General features: G+C 33.5%; 1 protein-coding gene across 1 annotated transcript in view; it reads right to left on the reverse strand.

Annotated features, from left to right (window-relative positions):
- The window catches only part of LOC109537193 (PDZ domain-containing protein 4), a 110359-nt gene that overhangs the window by 18668 nt on the left and 67759 nt on the right, over positions 1-23932 (reverse strand). Inside the window, exon 2 of the mRNA XM_019903796.2 lies at positions 2457-2684. Within this exon, the coding sequence (XP_019759355.1) occupies positions 2457-2684 (228 nt within the window). The remainder of the gene's footprint in view (positions 1-2456; positions 2685-23932) is intronic.

A 23932-nucleotide genomic window follows, 5' to 3' on the forward strand; every position in this document is an offset into this window, starting at 1 on the left:
GCAGTTAAAGGGAGCAATTTTGTTCTTGAAACTAAAAGTCCCTTTATAAAAAGTCCCATTCTTTTTTAATTAGCCGCTCGGGATTCAACTCAGAGCTAAATCACGACAAGTAATTTAGTTTGTCTGGCGTTGCAATTGCGCACTATTATGGTAGTTTGGGTACCAAACCAAACTATCAACTAGAACATATTTTAAAAGCTTGAGACATTTATTCACATTTTCATAAATTCCAGAACCTACGCCTTGTTCGAACGACAGGGCTTAAACGTGAGCTCCTGCCTGTAATCTCTTGAGCTTTTTTACTCTTTGTTAGTCCTTGGAGTTTATTAGAATTTGCCTTAATCAACATTTCGCTTTATTAGAATAAATTGAGGTGTTTTATGCTATCTTCTCTATCCGGACCAGGCATTTTAGTTCGATATGTTACTTTACATCGACTAGTTACTGCAAGCAAATATTTTTTCACTGATATATTTAATTTATTATTTTTGCAATAAAACAAGTATTTCTTCTTCAGATTAAACAGTTAATTTTTTTATCGAAGCAACAATGGTTTACGGTAGTAGGTGGACGTTTTCCGGTTCGGTTATCAATTTCCCGACAAACGAAAAAACTTAATTTATCCTTAGTTAATGTAAAAAGTTAATGAATATCTAAAATTGTTAGTCGGCAAGAGAACAGAAATAATTTTGTTGAGCAAAAACTGTGAATGCTGCAAGATTTTCCAAGAGGACAAAAATGTCAAAAGAGGTTTAGTGCAACAACCTAAATCAGATCATAAAACCAGTTGATTCCAGCAACAAAATAAAAAATTCCGATAGTTTTTGTACCAAAACACCCAATTCTTCAGTTGCCCAATGCAGATGGACACGGTTGATTCTCCTAATATTTCAAAAATTCAATTTTTTTGAAGAACTTTGACCATCAATAGCAGAGGAGTCAGACATTTTCTCTTAATAAAAGTTAGGCCAGATCGTCTTCTTGTGGTCCAAAAAATATCGCAGTATCCTTTTGATCATGTCCTTACAGAACACTCTGTCGAATATGAGTAAACATTATTCTCAGTCTCAGTTAAAATTCATCGAATTATTCTCCAAATATTTACATATATATATATTTTTAAGAACTTTAACCACCAATAGCAGAGAAGCGAGAAATTTATTCATAGTAGAAGTTAGGTCAGATCGCCTTCTCTTGATCCAAAGAATATCACAGCATCCCCTTGATCATGTAGTTACGAGGCACCCTGTATAATGTGGCTATAGAGGTCAAATACATTGATCAGTCCTACTTTGTAACTACTTTTATCCCTTCCATTTATTTAATTCTTGAATCACCGATCGATAGAAATTGACGCGCCTAAACAAATCGGAATTTATGAATGACCAGATCTTCTAATATCTTTGGTTTCCTCCACTTCCAATCAATTACTGAACTATGAAAATAGCAAATTAATATCTTCTGTTTCCATTGGAAGATCTATTTTGAGGAAAGTTAGTGCATCAAGCTATTAATTAAATAAGCAAGAGCAAGTAAATTGGACCTAATTCAAGACTCAGCTACTTCTCAACTCATCAAAGATATGAAACTATGAAATCGCACATTGCATACGATCAGATTCTGCAGAAGTTAACTTTGAAACAATCGTTTCAAATATGGATAAACCGTCGTTTTTGCACATGTAAAAATGTAAATATTTATAAAATTTTATTCTTTCTGGATTACATGGACTTTCACAACTGAAAAAACATGAAATGGAAAACTAGAGGCGGAGCTGGTTGTTTGAAATGCTATTAACATTGCTTGATTTAAATTAGTAGCTGAGCCAAGGAAATTGAGTCGGTTAGAAGAGTTGGTTAAAAAGTTTTCTGGAAGCACCTTTTGAATACGTGATAGTATTCATTACGTACGTGACATGTGATATGAAATGGAGTCTTCGCTATCAATTCTCTGTCAAAGCTAGTGCGATTTGATTTCCCGATGGACCTCAAGAGGGAATTACGTCCAAATTCCGATTTATTTTATGACGGTCGATATTGTCAAATATGCTGCGTAAGTTGATAGCTCATTCAAACATAACATTACCACATGCGTCTTATTTATTTTTCCCTTTTCTTAAAGCTCAACGCCTGTAATTACTTTCCACGTAAATCTGCATAAGGAGTTATAAGCATTATAGCGATACTTTCCCACAACAAGAATTTTATTATTAAATCCAAGCACGCTTGGCGCTTCAGGTTCGGTATTAATTAAAATTAGGTAAATGTTTCATTAACGCTTTGAGGCAAACTTTAATGTATTTCGCGGATGATTTTGTCTACAGATCTACAGATTTACTTTAGCTCTAAATTATGCAATTAATTGCAGAGGTGATAGATCAAACAAACATAAAGTATAAATGATTTAGAGCGGAACCGATTTCCGATTAAATTACTAATTAAATCCAATTTGCTTACCTCTAGGTCTATATCATGGGTGAAACAGTCGATGGTATTTTCATCTATCCATTGTATGCCACAAATATCGGTTTGGCAACTTGTGGATGCATAATTGGAACCTCCTCTGGAGTGAACAGGAGACCCAGTTGTACGTCTCTTAACTTCCACTACTATGGGCTCTTGTGCGGCCATAAAGGCCCTAACGGCATCTTCGTGAGGAAAGCTACTTACATCCGTACCGTTAACCTACAATCAAATCAAGTTCGTTAAAAAAAATAGTTTCCAAACAACACTTCCACTTTTATAGACATTGATTTTGTTCCCACGATAATGGCCGATGACCGTATTTCAATCAATTTTGATTATAGAGAAATCGATAAAACAGGAACAAAAACACAATAATCCCATCAGACAAAATCACATACATTGGGATTCTACTTATTTTCCTGTTTAACGATCTGTTTAGGCAGATATGTCGGTGTTATCGGTTCAGCCCTGAATAGCACTCAGAAAAAGTACAAATATGAAAAAGCTGTTTAGGGCGATTTATCATTTTGTTAAAACGCTGCTTCCCTTTTCATATTTTCACCTACTTTTGCAGCCAGATAGCTACAATGTATTTACATAACTCGCTTGCGCGATAGCAAGATGCAATTACGGCTTTAGTTGGCTTTCATAGGATTCCAAACAATTTCGCTTCAAGTGCGACTCGGTTAAAAGGTAATGCGGCATTTTATTCGTCAAATATTTCGTTAAGACAGATTCCACACAAATATATTTGCATCAAAACTTTAGATTTGGAAATCAGCACTTTAACAAAATTTAATTCAGTTCATGTCTATTCTAGTGAGAAACACAACTATCATAAAGAAAATGTAGTTATACTATCATAAAAAAAAAGTTTACAAGTATGTTGCTTTTTTAAGACAGCGATATGAAATAGTAGTGTAATTCTAACGTAAGTTTTTGGGTTTTCTCATTCTCATTCTATCATAAAATTTGTTTCAAAGGATTTAAAATTCATGACGAGTATTTTTCGTAGATACATTTTAGCATATCATTTAACTTGATTGCCTAAGTTTCTTAAACTTAGATCCGACCATCTTGAAAATTTATATAAACTAGGAAAAGGTGGCGATATAATTACTGCTCGGAACTCGTTTGCACTGTCGCTATTTTCTTAAAGTTTTCTAGTTAACGTTGCTGATTTTACTTGAAGATTCATATTTTGTTTGAGAGCAATTTTCCAATATTTACTCTTTTGAAGTTCATTCGTAAAATGTAAGCTTTTCTTTTTTGGTCAAGCAGTTTTGTTATAATAATTTCCACTCAATAACGAACGGCGATGCTCGCAGTTTTTCATTGCCGCGATTTCCGGCTTCCACTAGCTGAATGAAATCCTGAAAATGCAATTGCATGGTGCCAAAAGGAAACCTGAAAGGAGCGGGCATTTTATTCTGCAACCACTAGTTGTGTTCGCTTTTGAAATAACAAAATTGAAATTTTTATATTATTTCCAGTTATTCTACAAAACTCAATTATCATTTGGAGTTACAGCTTTTTCTTTAAATATTCGAAGTTTCGAAATTCATTAGTCTTACTTTTAAAATGGAAGTTTCCAATAAATCAGTAAGCACCGATATTTCTAATAAACCTCAATGACCCTTCAAACTTAACGGAAATTCCCCTAATTGCGTAATATAATTTCTGTATCGAGCTGGGAAGTTAATAATATTTAATTAAAAGAAAGTTCTTTACAGCAAAGTCTTATGGCGGTAATCATAGTGTAATTAAGTGCTTGTACAGAATGGGGTATCTAAGTGGAATGGTGCAAAATAATGACGAAATCAGTTTCTTTGATTAATACAGTTTGAAGCTGTTCATTAACAGTTTCAAACATTAATTTAACATGGTATTAGTTTATCAAAACTCACATATTTGAAAAATTACGCTTAGATATTGTACATAAACTTTTTTTAAATAAACACATAACAGGAAAAATAATACCGTAAGTAACGAACTCTTGTTCTACTAAATTGGACTAAAAACGAAAGATACAAAAACTTTAACTTAAACAGTCTTTTGGTCGATTAAACACACTGATAAAAGTTAATCATTATAAGGGCATTTATATTGGGGCCCCAAAAAGCCCTATTTTTGGCCTTTCACACCAGTAAAAAGCACAGAAATACTTATGTAGAAGTTTCATTAAACCCTCATTGATCAAATTTAGTATCAAGCAACTATTATTTATTTTGCCGAGTTTCCAGAAGAGGTGGACATCTTCTTGGGAAAGGTACTTGCTCTTAAAGCAGTAAAGCTATTGTCGGGGGCTTTAGGATTGTCGCACTTTTTTAGGATTGCATCAAAATATTTCCCCTTAATATGATAAAATCTGAATTATGCATTTCAGAATGTATTTTCACGTTAAAAAGTTAGAGGCGATTATTCCCTTTAAAAATGCCACTTCAGGAGCAAACAGCATTTCAGCATATGAAACAGATTTAAAACTGCAGTTAAATTATAAATAGTTTTGCAATTATAAGTCCCTGGTGTTCAATATTTTATACATTTGTTCTAAATGTTACTGCTTTATCAGCTGTGCTCAGCCAACACATGCAATAGAGTAACATATAATTAATTTTTTACACGCATTTCATGCATTAATAATTATGTAAAAAGTGACCTAAATATTACGGTAATTTAATACCGTAAAATTGTTATACTCGAAAAAATCGCAGATGTGCTCCTGTTAGGATAAAAATTAATTAGCCAACTGCGGCCCGGAGTATAAAATATGTGCTTTAGATGAGCAATTCTCTATATCCATACATATGCCACTTAAAAAATCTAGAAAATTTAAATAAATACTGCCTGTCAAAAAAGAGGTCTAACGCGGATTTGCATTTAAAATCAGTTTTCTTCTGCATGCGGATATAAAGTTTTATCTGAAGTACATGACCCGCATATATTAAAATATGATTTAAGTCTATACCTTTAATGAAAAACCTGTAAATATCAGATCCGTTACTTGTGTGCGAGCATTGTTTGAAAAAGCTAATTAATGTGAAATGACAACAACCTACTTAGTAATGGCTTGCTTACAGATATCGTCGCACGCTACTGCGATTTAAAGTTATTAATATTTTATGGATCCTTAGTTAATAGCTCCGACAAAAGAAGCACTTTACGGAACTAAAAATGGTCTATAAAATTGCTTGAATGCAGGTCATTGTGTAATGGAAATACAAGATCTTTGGTGGTCCCTATCTGCAGATGCGAAGCTGAAAATCTACGAAAATTATATTTATTTTTATAATTCTGTAATGACTTTAAATCATTCGAGACTGTCAACTACATAACATCTATAAAAAATATGTCAGTCATTAAAAGAGCGTTTATCTAAATAAAAAAATATTTGCTTGTCGAAAAGTTGGCTGGTATAACGACTAATTCTTAAATGTGGAGCAAACACTATGACATCTATATCAATAATTCGGGGAATAGTGTCCAATTATAGTAAAAAGTGACTTGTAAAATTCTACCGCACTTTTTACCGTGTATATTGGGCCACCATGGATCAAACAATATTATATTGATATTACAATTCCAATATTCGACTGTTTTGCTCGATTGTGCAATTAAACTAAGATTTGAGGCTAATGTTTAATATAAACCATAGAGAGAAAGTTCTTCATTAGAATTTACATTTATATATGTCTTTTAGTACAATCCATATTAATTCAGTCCGACAAATTGAATCCCAGTGATTCAAGAGCTCCTAACGAATAAATTTATGGTTGGTCCAGTGCAATTTAGGGTAAATTTATCCATTCATTGGGTCAAATGCTACTAAATTAATTCACGGTTGGCCAAAACAAATCGCTAGGTAAACAGCTCAAAGAGTTAAAATTTCAGGATTCGCTTTTGTTTTCAGAGCGTAAAATACAATACTCGTAGAATCAGTTTAAGAAAATGACAACCAAAAGTGGATTTGAGGATCCCAATTTGTTTGTGTGTGATATAAAAATATGGACAGGCAGTATTTCCAGAGGCACACATTTAAATATGTTTTATACCTGTGTATTTCGACCCTTCAATTTCGCATTCCACGAATGCGTGTACCACAAATTTCCTAAATAATATCTTTGGAAGTGTCCTGAAGTTGGAAAATAAATAGAAAATAAAGTTAGCAGGAAACGTGGACAATAGTTCGTAGCAGTTCAAACGTGACTTCGGTTACATTTGATGAAAAATGATTCTGAACGGAACAGAAATAATCTCCTGATATATGAAATAAAAAACTGATATTTTATTCTGGAAGAAATTGAGCTTTGCACATAGTAATTTTGTTATATTCTGTATTTAACTGTAAAAAAATCAGTTAATTCAATGTTTTTTTGAAAAAAAAACTTAGCAAATCGGTATAGAAAACAGGAAATACGCATTACTGTGATTTGCTATTTTTACAATTATAGAAGTTCCGTTAACGATGTTAATGCATTACTCTCTGGTTAATCTTACACAAAGATCAGCACGTGCTGCATAAAAATAAAACCACGTTAACTTGGTACGAAATAAAACCATATTCCCTGACATGATTTATATTTAAATTTATGACATAGAACAGATTTATAGTGTAATAAGATGGACATAAAAACCATGTATTAATGTAGATAAATATTACGTTTCCTATGTATTCGGCTTGTTTGCATTGTTTGCCGTGTCAGTCATAACGTTTAACACATTTCGACCATTATGAATACTTTTGCTTCATCACCAACTTTATGAACCTTGCTGCTTTTAAACTGCTTCGACCTTTTAAGCTATCTAAATAGACGCCACCGAAAGTACGTCAATTCATTTTTATTTGCGAAATAAGGGCTTCTCTAAACGTGTTTTTTTTATTGCGGTATACATAATGTTCCTTTAATAAATCATCTGTTATTTTTCATTCCTAATCTCATGATGAAATGAGTAATACTTAAATATATGTTTTAATATTTTTTATGTAATATAAATACACTTCAGAATCTAATATCGATTAGCATCAAAGAGCAGCAACGGTCAGTGAAAAAAAATTCAGAGTAGTTTCAAATAATCAGCAAAAGTTAGCAGCGAAGAATCAAAACGACATTGAAATTTGCGCATTTGAAAAATGTGGGTCTTTTCATGAATATACCCTTAATCTTATTTAACCAGCACACAATAACGGTGTTATTAACATTTAACATTAATTTAAATCTAATGCTGATTTTGCTGTTAGAAAACGGGATCAATGAACATAATGTAAAATAAATTATGAATAGCAGACCTTTATACATTGCGTCAGTTTTTCAAAAATTATTTTAGAAATTAAGTAAAACTAAATAAGATTTACTAAATGTTTGAACAACATCAGCAGCTTTACTTTACCCTATTGGAAAAATAATCATTTAAGTATATGTGATTCATAAAAATACTCAGCAGCATCAGACATTTTATTCCTGCACGTAATGTTTACCAAATACATGTCCATGCTCTAACGCTATGAGAAAACTTTAGGGTATTCTCGTAAAGTACAACATTAAGAATCTACTTAGTCCACCGACAGAATTAATTAATGGAAAAGTAAGGCGTGGATATTACACAGCGGAAGTTGGAACACGTTCCCTCTTTTTAGGTGGGCTCAAGATTTCCATAGGAGCAAGAATATTTATGCAGATTGGAAGCACAATTTCGTACGCAGGTGTCTTTATTTCTAGAAGACATCATTCATTTAGGGGGATGAAACCAAGGGTTATTTATGGTAATGTTGAAGAGGGTGTTTCAGAATTAACAATAGAAACGGATTTCTCAATTTATTAATTAAATCCTGCTTTTAAAATGATGTTTAGAATCTAAAAATCTGTTGACGCTTTACAAAAGATTGAATTTAAAACCTCTGGGAACTCTTTTGAAATGCGCCAACTTCTTAACAGAATACATGATCCATAAATGATCCAAGTGAAGGAATATGTAATTTAAAAAAAAACCTAAAATGCTTTTATTTAGCACCTTTATATTTTCTTGGCTATGTAACTAATCCTAAAAGAAGTTGCTACTTGCAAGCCAATTTCTGAATCCAGCAAAACCAGTGCTCGAAAGCACCAGTAATATTGACAAAAGCGCCCTGAAGTTCCACGAATTTATTTTCATTTGCCGTAGAGGCAATATACCTCCTAAGGTGTGAAGAAGTTATTAGATCATTTAGCGTGATATATTAGATCAACACAAATACCCATTTGTTGAGACTTAACACTAAATGGAAGTAAATCCCTAAATTAAGTTTTCCGTAAGATGAGGGAACTTTGAAAAGAAGAACATTTATTTTCGTCTTACGGCATAGCCACAGATTAGGAACTCTGACAAATGGATTGACACTTTCAAAGAACAATTAACTTTTGATTTAAATATTTTGATTAATATTTGGTTAAAGGAACAAATTGTTTATTCTATAAATTAACGTCAAGACTTAAAAAATACATATTCAATTTTAGCTTGAACTATAAAATTGACTTAAGGAAAAAAACATAGTTCCAGCTGTAGTATATTCAGTAGCTGGACAGGGGTTAAAAATTTATACTTTAAAGCCTTCTATTGCCTTATTGAGTGAACTCAGATATTTTAAGATCCTTAATGCTATTATCCATTATCCTATTATTAAATGATTCTTCCCAATCCTAAGTGATATTTATTTGGCAGTTAAGCTATTCAAATAGCGCCGCACTTTACTGCTGTATCGTATTAATGTGATTAGTCTTTCTTATGTGAAATTACCATAATTTCCTGCTTTTAAGCTGCATAGGATGCGGTAACACCTACGTGCAGGGCTCTTGAACTTTCCTTGGCAGTATTTTCATGTGATCTGCTACTGTATAATGGATTTTTCAGCCAACATAAATTTTACAAATGGATACCGTAATTACCTTAAAAATTACTTCAGGTAAGATTTTGTTATCGAAAATGTCGGCTTGTCGTAAGAGAAGAATGTTACGCCGCATTCTATGGATTCGTTTTGCTTTATCCTCATATATTTGTCAAAAGAACCATGTTGTTAAATTAGATGCATGTATAACCTGGTTAAGAGGAAAAAACAATGCTCGGTTATTTATAGGATGCATTAATCAAATGCTTCCTTTCCAGGCATTTCACACAATTTAAATTTTACTTAGCCCATTTGACACTACGAGGTTGGTACTATAAATATGTCAGTAGCGGTAGTTAGGGTAAAGGCATTTATTTTCGAAGACAGAATGTTTATTTACAACCAAATTTGTGAATTTCGAAATTTATTGAGGACTGAATATAAATAATGAAACAGTAATTGCTTTCGTTTTGAATAGAATATATTTACCACAACCGGCCTTATATTTGGATTACATGTATGTAAATATTTAAATTTTGGACATTTTTTATCTCTATTTTCACTAAAATTGTTCCAATAATTGCTGCATGAAGAACACGGACTTCATTTTATGTGTCATTTGTATTCATTCAGCCCGTCTATATATAATATGTTCTTATTATTAAGTACTTGCCTTGCGCTGGAAATATTATTTTCATTACGCAGATTAAATATTATGATTATGTTTATATTTTTCAGTTATTCACTCGTTACTTAATTCTGATTTACTCAATTGTGGTTTTTACACTATTAAAAATACATTTAAAGTAGTTTCTTCACACCTTCGTTTCTATTGCCATGCCACAATTAACTCGAGGCAAGCTCAGAAAATTCCAGCATAAGGGTTTTTTTTGTCAGAAGGAAAATATCTCAATCTGGATTTATTTTGCATGTCGGAATTCGTAACTCCAACTGAGAGCTTTGCAATCAGCTTTTTGCTCGTGTTATGTGTCTTAATGCCAAATCACATGTAAAACTGTTTAGTTTTAAAGCCCTAAATAAGTTTTCTCGGTGAATTTCAATCAAGGGGTCCTGAGTTTCCACCAAGCGAGCTATTTAAGACCGTCCTATTATAGTTTGTCCCTGTTTTCTGCACGATCAGTATGCTCATGACGTCTAATCTCCGATCTTGTAAGTGGATGCAGCGGTTTTTCACTTTGAGGGCTCCGTGCTAAGTAATCTGTTTTTACTACGTATAATCGACAGAAGAAGCAAAGATCTTACGAATACAATATGAGCCTATTAAATTGAGTTATGATATTTTCTATGACGCTATTACTGAATCGGAATCGTTTAGTGAAGCCAGCAGATTTTGCTGACTAGTAGGTTCGAATCATAAATCCTCGTAAATGCTTCTATTTTGTTCAGGTATCTATGGGTTACTTGACGCGATCGGATTGTTCATCTGATTGCGATTATACGATACAAAGTAAAACACATATACACTAAATTAAATTTGCTGCTTATAGAGATTTTTTCAAGTTTAAATCAATTGTGTTCACTCAAATAGAGCATTAAAAAGTATTAAACAGAATTAATGTTCGAAACCTGATTTGGCTTTCCTACAGAGAAATGTAAACTAATATTAGAGGTTTAATAAAACTTCCCAAAACTATGTAACTTAAATTGTCTAAAGAAGCAACTGAATTAGCTGCAGGATATCTCAAAGGCATAGGAACGTAACACCCCACGGTTAAAGTCTTTATCAGGTCAGTTATTTCCTGCTAGTAGCTATTTGCAATAAGGTCTTATATTGCTTCGCCAATAAACGGAAGTTCCAACTGTTTGTTGCTTCCAAATTTCGGATTTTCAGATTGGGTTCTGACCCCGGATTACATTTTGAGGAGTTGAGAGTTTAATCTTGTTCTGGTATCATTAAGTTTAGCAAACATGTTCTATTTAAATAGAACGATTTAGGAAAACTTCTCAATAATTCCCTTAAAAATTTATTGTGGGTTAATATGATATATGTTTATATGTTGCATATAAAATTTACTAGCTGAGTTAAAGGGATATAAATAGAATAGAACAAAATCTATTTATGAATACAGTTATTTTTCAGCCAATACGGCAGACTCAATACACTTGGGGGTCTTTTAATCCGCTTAGTGGCTGATTTTTACCATCAGCAGTGCATGTGTGTTGGTAAACAACCTGACAAGAACGACCATCCGATAAATGAATTTAACTTCATTTCGCAGTTGATTTTTTACTTTTACTTTAATTAGATTTAGTGGCAAATGGGGTAATACCGCATTTAATTAAAACATTATATTAATTATGCCGTCAGGACTAATTTTCCTGCTTGACGCCGCAGTTTTTCGGTAGTTAGCGTGTTACATGAGGGCTATGATAAATGACGTTATGTTTTTATTGTTTTATTGTTGTTATCATAAATTCGCATAAAAAGATGCGATCAATTAGACGTGAATAGGTAAATGAAAAAAATATATTTGTGGTACAATTTATTAGATTTAAATTATAAAGCTATTTGCTCTGGTGCAGACATTCACCAACATCAAGCTAATTAGGTATAGGTATGGCTTTGTCTTGAATAGGTTATAAACCATTCTGGTATAAACTAGTCATTAATAATAACGATTAATTAGCCCAATTATTAATTAAAAGGATAATCCATGATTAGAGTTTATTAGGTAATTGTGCATAAATCACAATAGTAAAAAATTCAAAGCATCTTTCAGAATAAAAATCATACAACGATTGAAACAGAAAAAGACTAGATCATAACACTGACTTTTCACAAATTATACTGCCTAAATGCACCGAACGATGAGTTTGCAACATGTCATATTCATGGCTACTACAGTTTATGAATGATAATGGTTTCAAAGTGCTGTAACGTCACACCAAACGGCACTAGCATATGGATAAAATCGCCTCTAGTTTCCATCAGGGAAAACATTTAAAAAGCCCGCCTGTAACATTCAATATAAGTATTCAGTTTATTTCAAACATGGACGAATATTATTTTTGGGCATTGCTCTAACTCACATATCTCATTTCAGTGTGAGCGTCATTCTGTAGAGGTCTCAAATTTGACTATTGAAGTATTCGATAAAGCTGAAAGCCGTAGTTATAAAAAGCATATCAAAGGTGCTTCACAACCTCATGGGCACACTTATGCACACAGGGCGTGTAGAGGATTTACAGAGATTTAGTTTTGAAAAAATATTGATATTTTCGCTTTAACTCCTACAGTTTATGACATAGTTTGCTCCAATTTTGAACGTAGGCTGCTGTTTAGACTCTTTACACGCAGTTAAGCTAATTGGTTGCGAAAATCTACAGGGTGTTTTTTCTAATACCAAATCCCCTTTTTACCCCATACAAAATACCTTTGTGGTGCGCTACTTATCGAGCGAACAAATTTTTGAAATTGTTGTCCAATTTATGAATTTTTGTAATATTATTATGAATTTGAGCAAAATATCTCATAAACTGTAAAGTAAAACTTAGTTAAAGAGAAAATACCAATATTTTTTTAACTTTAACACCCTGTATCTCGATAACTATGGGCCTGAGAAAAAAACTTTTATCGCAACTCGACTTATTTTAAGGTCCTCTACACGTCCCTGCTGTGTGTCCAGAAGTTTGTGAATCACCATGTTCAATCATTGTTTTTCAATCTTTTCTCTGTCACCACCAGATACCCTGCCATAAAATAATTCGAATTTAGGGTTTGAAACAGTTTACCCATAATTTACGGATCGGGATTTCATCCATTTGTTCTAACCGGGAATTCAATTTTAATCTCATAAGTTGTTATGAGATTTTATATACCTACAGTTTTTAATTTTTGTTCACTTAGCAGTCAAGAGCAAGCGGCTCACACGCTAATTTCTTTGAATTCTTCCAATTTTTATTTTGGTGTCAAAACCAAATTTGCTTTAAAAAAGCTCTCATATTTTCAAGTTATTTTTTACTTCCTTAGATTTCAAGCTAAGTTAACTTTGAAGAGACACATATTATCGTCTAGATACAAGCTGAATAAACTGAAATACGGGAGAAAAAGCAGAAACTATTTACTGGTCTTTATATAACCCTAGACGATTCGTTAGTCATCAAGGGCAAAAAAGTGTTTGCTTTATCCAACGTTTGAGACGGGAAGACCGAAATAGGCACAAATTGATCGATTTAACCTGGGTTACCTAAGCTGAAAAATGAGGTTCTGCCAGGGGCTACTTGTAAACCCCATTACTAGTCGGAGCCAGTATTTCATAATGAAAGGGAAACTAATTTGTTCTCTTTAATCATTAGCTGATTCTAACTTTAGGAGCTCATATAACACAATACTCATTTAATACTTACAGACTCAAACACCTCAATATTATATTAGTGACAGTTTAGTAAATATTCATTATATTATTGGCTTGCCTGGGTAATACTGTGTTGAGTTGCGCTTTTAAGTTGATGCCGCTATGTGAGTTGATGAGTTATACTCATCGCGCCTCACTGCGCCGCACCTCGAAGTGCGCTTGTGGCAGAATACTTCTTGAAATCAGAACTTTTAATGGAGATTTTTAATGAGTTCAAATTTCGATAGTTTCTATTTTCTCTCATCTCTCGGAAATTGAGCGACTGTTTCGTTTTTACGTGATTTCTTATATTTTTAGGCAAAAAACATAATTAATTTTAGTTTAGACGTTGTGCATTAATGCAGCTGAGTGAAATTCAGACAAATGTAAATGGCTCTAAATTTAAAATTAAATTAGTAAAAGATCGCCGCTTGGAGCGTTTTCCGTTAATTGTTGTTGACTTTAGTTAAGTTGGAACGTGAAATTTGCCGTTGGAAATATCGCTATGCGAACATGCACTTTCTACAAAAATGCCAAAAATAAACAAACTGAAATCGAACTGCCAACTGCATGAATCATCGAAAGGGCGAACAATTAAATAATTAAATCATCAAGTTTATTCTACAGTTCGGTGTCTTTTTTTCTTGAAAAAGTGTATGAATGTTCAGTTTGGTACCGACAGTGAACGAAATTGGTCGATGACCTCATTCTAAGACGGGAAATATAGAAAATTTGTAGCCCTTATGGCAAGTGCGGTAGTTTGTAACGTGTGTGTGTAAAGTGTACGTGTAAAGTGTAGTGAACTTCTTGAAGATTAATTGGTAGAAAATGGAGGTTGGGGCTCCAGATTGCAAAAAGCTGGTAAGAAGCTAACTAAACAAAACTTAACTCGAACGGAGTTTAGTTTTGCGACAAGCAACTGACGTTTTATGGATTTTTTATATTTATCTCTCTTTGCTTTGCTGATTTCAAATATGTTTGGCTTTGGACAGATTTCCTGCTATATAAAGCACATTTTCTACTTTCTTTTCAGGTGGCGCTACGCAGCTTTCGGTAAGCTTAGCATTACTTTGTCCCCGGTTTCCAGGTACATGTAGAACTTTTAGTCCCATATTCATCAACTCACTCAAAGGGTGGATTTGGTATCGATTGAGCTATTGGTTCATTCGCAGTTAATTTTTAAACTTTGGGAGTATTTTGGGCGGCTTTTTATTTTTTACATGAAGTTCATCTGAAGCTTTTCGCTAAAGCACCGCTTCAGATATGGACATTTGGATTGGAAATTTCCTTCACAACAAAATTTTGAACTTTGGGAATATTTTGGACGGTTTTGTATTTTTACATCAAGCTCATCTGAATCTTGTCTCGAAAGGACCGTTTCAGATATACAAATATGGGTTCCAGTTAAATGTTTTTTTTTAACAAGTCAAGAGTTTTGGTTTTGGCCTGTTTTTGTATTGCGTTATTGACTGAAACATGAGGCCACCTTTTTTGACGTTCTTCAAGAGCCATTTGAGCCACGTAGTTCGTTTTTATATTAATGGATAGAGAATTGATAGCGCGATTCAGTTATATCGCATGAGCAAATTTTGGTAGATTTGTCACAAGAAACGCACAATTTGAATCAGACATTTGAGTGCAAGTTTACGCCAAAATATAATTTTAGAAAAACGTCTCCTACATAATGTCAATCTTTGAAGTTTCTACCGGCTTTATTTTGGAAGTTGAAATTTTTTCAAGAATAGTGTGCAGTTGCGTAAGAGCGTGTCCCGCAATAGTGTTTTCAAATCCTAAGCTCAATTTTCTTATGATGATGAGTGAAGTTCGAAATTTTGACGGCATTTAACTTGACGGCTTCTTTACTGAACGCACAACTCTAAACTTGTAGAGTATTTTTCGTTATAACTCATCGGGTCTCACTGTGACGCACTTTTAATTACGCTCAGCATTTAACCCAAAGCTTCACAAGACCCGAGGCAGGAATTTAAGACCCAACATAAAAAGGTCACCACATTTTTCAGGAGAAACATTTTACCAAATGGGCGACTGCAACGCAACTGCACCGGTGAGTTGGTGTGCCGGTGCGTTGGATTGGCGCACCAAGCCAATTCGGCATCACTGCGCTAACTCTGGAAAATTCACTGAGTGGTAATGTCCATCTTTATTACATTAAGCAATATGATTTAGAGAATGTTTTTTAATAGATTAAAGTGGCGGGTGCTATTTAGTAATTCGACAAACATCGGGAGGCAAGTATTATACAATATTTTCTCTTTTGCTTGCTGTAACTCCTCAGAGAAATGTATGTACATAACAATGTTACTCGTAACATGCAAGCAATTGCAGTAAACAATCTAAAGAACTAAATGCAATATTTCAAAATAAATGCATACAAATTAAATACATTTTCCTAGCGTCGTACGTGGAAATATCGTACCTCTATTGAATATCCAGCTGTAAGTTTATGTCAACTCCGTAATGTTGGCAGTAACTTTAAATGAAGTATTGTTTAATCTGATTCTACCCAAGCCAAGAGACTCATATATTTTATTCGTGTAAGTGTAACGAACTATTAATTTGTTTTGTTCCCTAACGCTATGACTTTTTTGCTTCAATTAATTTAATTTAAAGTCTCGCGTGTTCTGGATTGTAACATATCAGGAACTAAATTACAGGTATACTTCCCTGTTCACCAATACACTATTAATCAGAAATGTTTATAATGTGCTGAACAATGATTTCAATTAAAACAGTGATTAATTTAACTTGAAAACTAAATCCAATGCCGATGTAACTTCCCAACCTGGTTAGGGATTAATTCTTGATATTGGCATGTGTTAAATTGCTAATCAGATTTCTACATAAGCGGTGCCTCTTAATTGATGTATTTTCGCTTAAATATATCACTTACAAAGTGATGGTATCGTTTGCTTCTATATTTAATAAGTTTAACGTTCTAACGACGTGACACGCCAGCTCATTTATTATTAATTGCCTGAATACACAAAAACAAGTGAGTCCTGGTAAAGTTTGTAATAGTATCCGGCCTCTGGAACAGATCAAATTTAGCTTGCTACCAATTTTATTGTGTCGTTATTAATTAATTAATGTCAAAGCTTACTGATACCAACGTATAAATTTGTAATGGAATCTGCTGTTACACCGCCAATTTGTGTTTCTCAATTTGTTTCACCCCACGTGGCATTTGTCATCAATAATTCTCACTAATTTAACTTCAAATGCGACGAAAACGAACATTTTCATCAGTTAACCCAAACTTTTACCGCCCAAAGGTGTTTGTTATGATAACAAATTATCCTGGAATTGCTATCGATAAAGCTGTGCATTTGCCGACAAGGGTGTATAAATGTGACGATAAGTAGAACCATAAGAAAATGTATACCTAACTCAAACCTTTTGACTATTTGAGATTTGTTTTCAACAACTCAAAAAGTTAAAAAACCACCATCAACTGCAACTTTTTTTGGTAATATTGTATAATTACCAATAAGCTTCCGCTTTAGTCATTTCGTATTCACCACGTCTGGACCGCGATTTAAAATAAAATTGAGGTTAATCCTTAGCTAAGGGTAAGAAATCGTGCCAGTCTGAACTTGCCGATTTGTCGCTTTAGGAATAATGAAAATATGAATTTTAAGAACTGGATTATTCTCACAATGAGCGGGTTTAATTTACCTCTGCCTATTTTCAGCTCTGATTATTGTCTGAATCCTGCACTTACATCGTTCATATTATGCTCCAAACAATTTTGGATTTTATCAATTTAAAAATAATTAATTTTAACCACCACACTTTGTTTTCTCTTGCACTTCTACAAGGTTTTCTCCCTTGTTTAGAACCGCACAAAATAATGCAATATAAAGTCAAAGATAATGGTCAATATGAAAAAAATATCCGGAGATCGTTTGGCATCGATATGCAATCAAAGTTCAAAACCTATTCAATCAAATTATCACAATTGCATGGAGAAAACGCTTATTTCATTTCGCTTTTTAACCTGTACAGGACTTCAATAAAAATCAGTAGACAATTTGTATTGTTAAGAAAAGGGCCTGTTTGAGAACTCAGTTCAGAGATCCTTGACTTGAGAAATTTCATGGTCAAGAAGGCCCTAGAAGACGACGAGATCTCGGCTACTCGAATTCATCCTCCACGTTAAGCTAAATTTAAAGCGAAACTGACGACTACAGAGTGTACGAACATGTATATTTCAATCACTCCGGATTCTGGCATTTCCAATTTCCAATTTAATCCTCGTTTAGGCAAAGCAAATAACGCTTCTGAAAACTGTAATAAAAAGTTCCTAATTTTGAGCGAATATTGAGTTTTATGCTTTTATATATTCGTACTATCTTGTAACAAAATTTTCTGTCTAAATAGAGCTCCCATTGAGAGATAATATTAGACAAATTTTTATTTTCTTGTAAAGATTTGCATTCAGAGGCATAATGAATTTTCTCTTCATTAAGATTTATTTGACATATTTCAATAAAAAATATCAATATTCGGTCAACAGTGCAAGTAATATTTTTATTAAATATTCCGCAAAATAAAGGTTTATTACCAAATCCGTCCTTTCCTTTTCGAAAGCAGTCGATACATCAAACGACCTCGTGGACTTTTAAGGAACTTTGCGAAACTGCCAGAATTTATAGCTTACTAGGAGAAACTCCCCAGTATTCATTTTACGATACTGTTGCAAAAACTAATTTTAGGGAAAGGATTGGGGAATTTTAAGACACATCAAGTTTTATATACTTTGGAGATGTTTATTACTAATCGAGGGAACTTTTTCTGATCTCGTCAGATTTCCAGATGTATTCATGAGTGTGTTTTGGTTCCCAGATTCAACGTTTTACTAGATTTTACGACTCAATTTCGGAGCGGTTGGCAAAAACTTTGTTAACTGCAAGATTAAATTAACGCATGTAAGAAAAACAAGCTTCGTTGAAGATTTCATTGAATGTGGTTTTCTGTTGGAAAGAAGACAAACATTTAACATAAAGACATTAACAATATAAAGAGTTGTTAAATTAGAATTCGATTTCGTAAGACACTAGCTTACAGATATTTAATGCAATACCTGCTAAGAGCACAAATTCAAATGAAAATTCTCTATAACAGATAAGTTGATGTAATTTATTCTCTGGATTACAAGAAGCGGCCGTAGCAATTTGCTTTCCCTTATAACGATAAAAGCATCTTTAAGCATCTTTCTACTTGCCAGGAACGGGGTGATTTTTTATCCACAAAATAAGAATGAACTCCTAAAATCTTTTTGTTGTCCGGTTGCGGTAAATGACTAAAGTTTTTTCGATAAAAGCCCAAACAACTCCAGGTTCTGATAGGAGATTTTAAGAAGGTGTTTCATTTAATATGTTGACCCAGATATTATAAGCTATTAAATAATTCAACCACAATTTGAAAGTAACGTTATTCGCAACTGTTCCTTATTTTTCATTAGGACAATTGAGAATTGTGTTTCTTCCCACTTTTTTCCGGTGAGTGGAATTCAGCGAAGAGGGATGCCAAATACTGAATTTGGAACGCTTTGGTGAGTTCACACTTCGAATCAATTTACTTTGACGCATTGAAATTCAAAGGCGTAACGATTCAATTGTTTCCACTTTCTACTTATCCGCTAACAATAGTTGTCATTTGCATAATCAGCAAATTTTACGATCCTATTAGCAGTAATGATAAGATTTATAACTTGCAAAAATTGATTTAATAATAGAGTTGAAATAAAATCACATCATAAATTTAGATCCTAATTTAACAAGCAAGGAAAAAATCAAAGTAGTTGTATGTACATCTTGTGGAAGTGTATTTCGACCTAATTTCTTTCTTTTTTTCCTCATCCTATTCATATTGAGTTTTCTGAGTGACTGAGAATGTAGAAAATCGCTGGATAACATCTAGGGTAAGAGCAAGTAAATTTAATTCGCGCTGTTTTATTCCACTATTTTCATGCTTTAGAAATAACTTCAGCGGGTTATTATATTTTGGAACAATTAGTAACAAAGTATGGAACATTAAGCTTTAATTTATTCAAATGTATACGCTGTAGTAGTTCGGAAAGCATTGTAAATTCGATGCAACACGCGGGACTTTCAATGTAACAATACATATATGCAAATGTTTAAAAATGTACGGTTAGTTAATATTGCCATTAACCTAATAGCTAGAGAATTATAATGACGATCACTTCGGTTAAACCCGATTTTTACCAGAACTTATTCCATATGTTAAGTGTCATCATCGAAAAATGAGTGAACTTTCCATGGAAAGAATTACGCATTTTAGCTATACGTGACTAGTGAGGCTTTGTGGAACAGATTTAAGACTCCCACTGGTAATATTTCTCCTGAACATGCGTATGCGAAATAGTACGTTTGTTACGAAAAAACATCTGAAATCTAACCACTAAATCAACAATTTTTCGATAGCAAATTCCCATAATAAGTGTTCAATTCTGTTCAGGCAAGTTTTCCGATAACTGCACCCTATCTGAACGTTCATATATCAACGGAGCTTGACACTAAAAGAGTGAACAGCAGAGCCCTTAATATATCACTGTGAAACGTTTGATCTCTATCAGAATGTGATAACTAGAAATTAATAAAAGTCAGGAGCTAGAGTAGTCGGTGTTATAAGGTAACATAGCTCGCCCTCACCTTTCTGAATTTATGCCCTTTTAGGTAATCAGTTTTATTGATTTCTGTTGTTGGATTTTTATGTTAGGAAGTGTGAAACATACTGTGTGAATGAGTAGGTATAAAGTGTAATAAAGCGTCGACGTTTACTGTGTGTGCAGGAAGCACCACGTACATATGTGAGTATATTTAGAATTGCTGCAGGCATTATTTGTGAAACAAATGTACGTTTCACGTCTTCTACAATATTTTTATAACCATTTCGACCCAATAAACTAGAAGTCTAAACAATATTTGCAGTGAGCTCAAGCTCTCAGAACTTTCTGCTCATTGCCGGAACTAAAACGTCTCCAGAATCTCATACAAGGACCACATACAATATAATAAATCTCTCAGAATATATGAAGTAAGTCACTGTTTGTTTCTTACTAATGAATGCCGCGAAACTGCTGCAACTACAAAACTCGCGAACTTATATTACCTGACAACTTCTACTTCCTGCAAAGTTAAAAACCCAGCCATAACACAATAAAATACGTCGAGGCTAATGTATCTCTTTTCGCATTTCTCATTTCAAGTTTCGCTTATTATTTTTGAACCTGATTGCGAATTGCTAGGCTTTTAACATGGCACATTTTACGTTTAAAACATGAGACTGGAATATGGCGGGGGATTTTTATTTTCGTAGTATTTCCCATACCAAAAATACACAGCAAATATTTCGGACAAATCGTTTCTGACCAACGACAACCGCTAAATAGATAACATTTACTAACGCATTTATGGAAAAGTAATATATAAAATCGATGGCTTTCAGACGAGAATTCAATAAATTAACGACAATTTGACTTACAAATACAAGGTTAAGAGCCTGAGTTCGAGTGGTTGTTTTAATTGTTTTAATATAATTTAATAGTAAAATGAATTAACCAGGTTTTACTACTTTGTCGACATTTTGACCTTTTCCGGCGTTGATTTTTGCACCTGACCAGACCACCCCCATTTATTTGATTGTAATTTGTAGAAATTCGAAAACTTAAGAAATGATGCAAAAGAGCCACCTAACCTTCCCGATTGTCATATATTTTACTTGCGCTATATTCTCATGTATTTACTTACTGTCATTTTGATTCACATTGTCTCGCATTTAAATTCTCATTCGCAATTTAGTTTATATTCTACCAACGTGCATCTACTTGGAATAGATGAAACATAGCATATTGAATTTCACTCAATCCAACTTGAACGAACCCGAATACTTCTGTTTCAAATGGAGACAAAACACTTGAAGTGAGACATCCGGGTAAACCTTATCATCCTTGCTATTGACTTCTAGAAATGCACAATAAAACTCTTATGGAAGGAGTTATTGCATACAGCTGTGAGACTGCTCAAGCCTATAAACATAAGATAGTATATAAAGCGTCAAGTTCAAACAGGGCTGTTTGCGATGTCTCCAAGCTTACTCTGCATAATGACAAAGACGAAGCCAGGCGCTTAGAAACTGTTCATCAGAAAATGGACATTTCGTCTAACATCTTATTTAACTGGTCAATTGTAAACAAGTTTAAACAGTAATTATTTAACTATAATTTTTATGCCAAATATTGATCATACAATGACGTGGACAAAAAAACTAGTACATTTTACTAAAAAAAGATATAGTATATTTTACTATATATATATTATATTTTTGACCATTTTCAACCCTCTAATGTATTTTTCACTGGAGGTGATTAAATTCTAAATCCCCTTAGAGCAGGACGGTCATTATTTAGAAAAATGATTAAAGCTTCGCATCGCCAACTGATTCAGCTCTCAACCTTTTCGGAATTCTAGCAGAACAAAAACAACAAAATAATCCCAAATATTTTTTTTTTCGAAAGCATTTGCCAAAATTATCAATATAAATGTAACGTTATGTAATTACTTAATTAGTTTCCACACCAGTGAGAAACTATTCCAAAAAGAAATTAACTGCTCGTTTCAACAAATCGTTGAGACTGTATTTGAAGACATTCGTTCCTAAAACAAACAAATGGTATTGGTCCGGTAAGAGATAAATGACCTTAAAAAAGTGTTTTTTTCCCAAATTAGCAGCGGCTTATTTTCCACAGTTACGAGAAGAACTGTTGGTACAATAAAAGGTGGATACGTTCTAAAGATTAACCGCTATCAATTTGAACAAAACAAATCGATCGACAATTACACAATATATCCTTGGAAGGTTAATGAATTATGCGATTAATAAATCTTCGGAAAAAAAACAAGGGAAACAGGTGTCACATAAATTTAAAGTCTATGACTTTTATAAAATCCAGCCACCATATAAATAATTTGGCAATGGCAGCCATTTATTTTCTCACTTTACACAGGCAACATGCAGTTCAAACTTGGGAGGAAAATAGATTTAACGACTGGTCCTTTTCCACCTGCAGCACGCCTTTTCCATCATGATATTTCAAAAACATGCTTTTCAATTTTTGCATTTAATATGATACTTTATATACTACGGTTGGGAAATATATTTTAATTTAAAAATCCCGATTTGCCTGCCTGTCAAAAGCTCGCAGTCTCTAACACAATGCCGTAAATAGTAATTTTCACTTGCATGTGTTTCTAACTAGATGGCTACATGGTTTTATTATAACTTGATATACTTGGATTCTGCTTTATGTATCTAGTTTTTTTTATAGAAGATCATTTTATGGATCAATGGAGGACCGCCATGAGTTCAGCCTAATTTTCAAATTATTGTCTAATATATATCCGCAATCTTTCGTGTCGTATAATCTGAATAACCCTGTACAGGACACTTAAATGGAAACCCCCATTCTTATACAAGATAGAGAAAAACTGATATCGGTGTCTGAATCTCGGTTTTTATGACAAAATTAATGATGAATATCAATATATCCAACAGTTTCCGACATACAGAGTCCTTTCCAGAAATGTGCACTTTTGAAAAGGCTCTCTAACTCTTTTCTTGTGATTTTGTTCAACATTCTTCGGGAACATTGTCAAAGCACTTTTTCACTTAGTGACCGATAACGTAAATTTCGCCATTCTCAGAAAGCGGCAATACCTCAAAAGCACAACTCAACACAGTGTTACCCAGACCTAAGTGGTGCCCGGTCTTGCTGGAAAATATGTTCTTCCGTTCCGTGAACGGCAGGTCATCAACAAAGGGTTCTACGAGTTGCTTTAAAATATCTAAACACTTTTATGGTGTTAGAGTGTCATCAAAAACGAACAAACCGATAATTTCATCTCTAAAAACACCTGCCTACACATTAACCTCAAATCACCCTTGATTTCTCTGTTCCACAACTGAATGAGGATTATGTTTCGCTTACGTGTAGAAGTTGTAACGGTTAGAAATACCTGGAGCTTTGTCTATCCAAATACAATTCAACGAAAAATTGCGCACTTGGCTTCAGTTTTCTAGGAACCAGCGGCAAACTTTCATTCGGCGTTCAAAATCTTCAGGTCTGGGATGATAAACTTTTCTTCTCCTAAACGGTCGAAAATTATCGTTTTCCAAAGTTCGCCCAACAATAGATCTTGGCAGACCTG

The sequence above is a fragment of the Dendroctonus ponderosae genome, unplaced genomic scaffold (genome assembly GCF_020466585.1).
Source record: "Dendroctonus ponderosae isolate FM_Combo_2020 unplaced genomic scaffold, Dpon_F_20191213v2 Dpon_F_20191213_1, whole genome shotgun sequence".
Taxonomy (NCBI): Eukaryota; Metazoa; Arthropoda; class Insecta; order Coleoptera; family Curculionidae; genus Dendroctonus; species Dendroctonus ponderosae.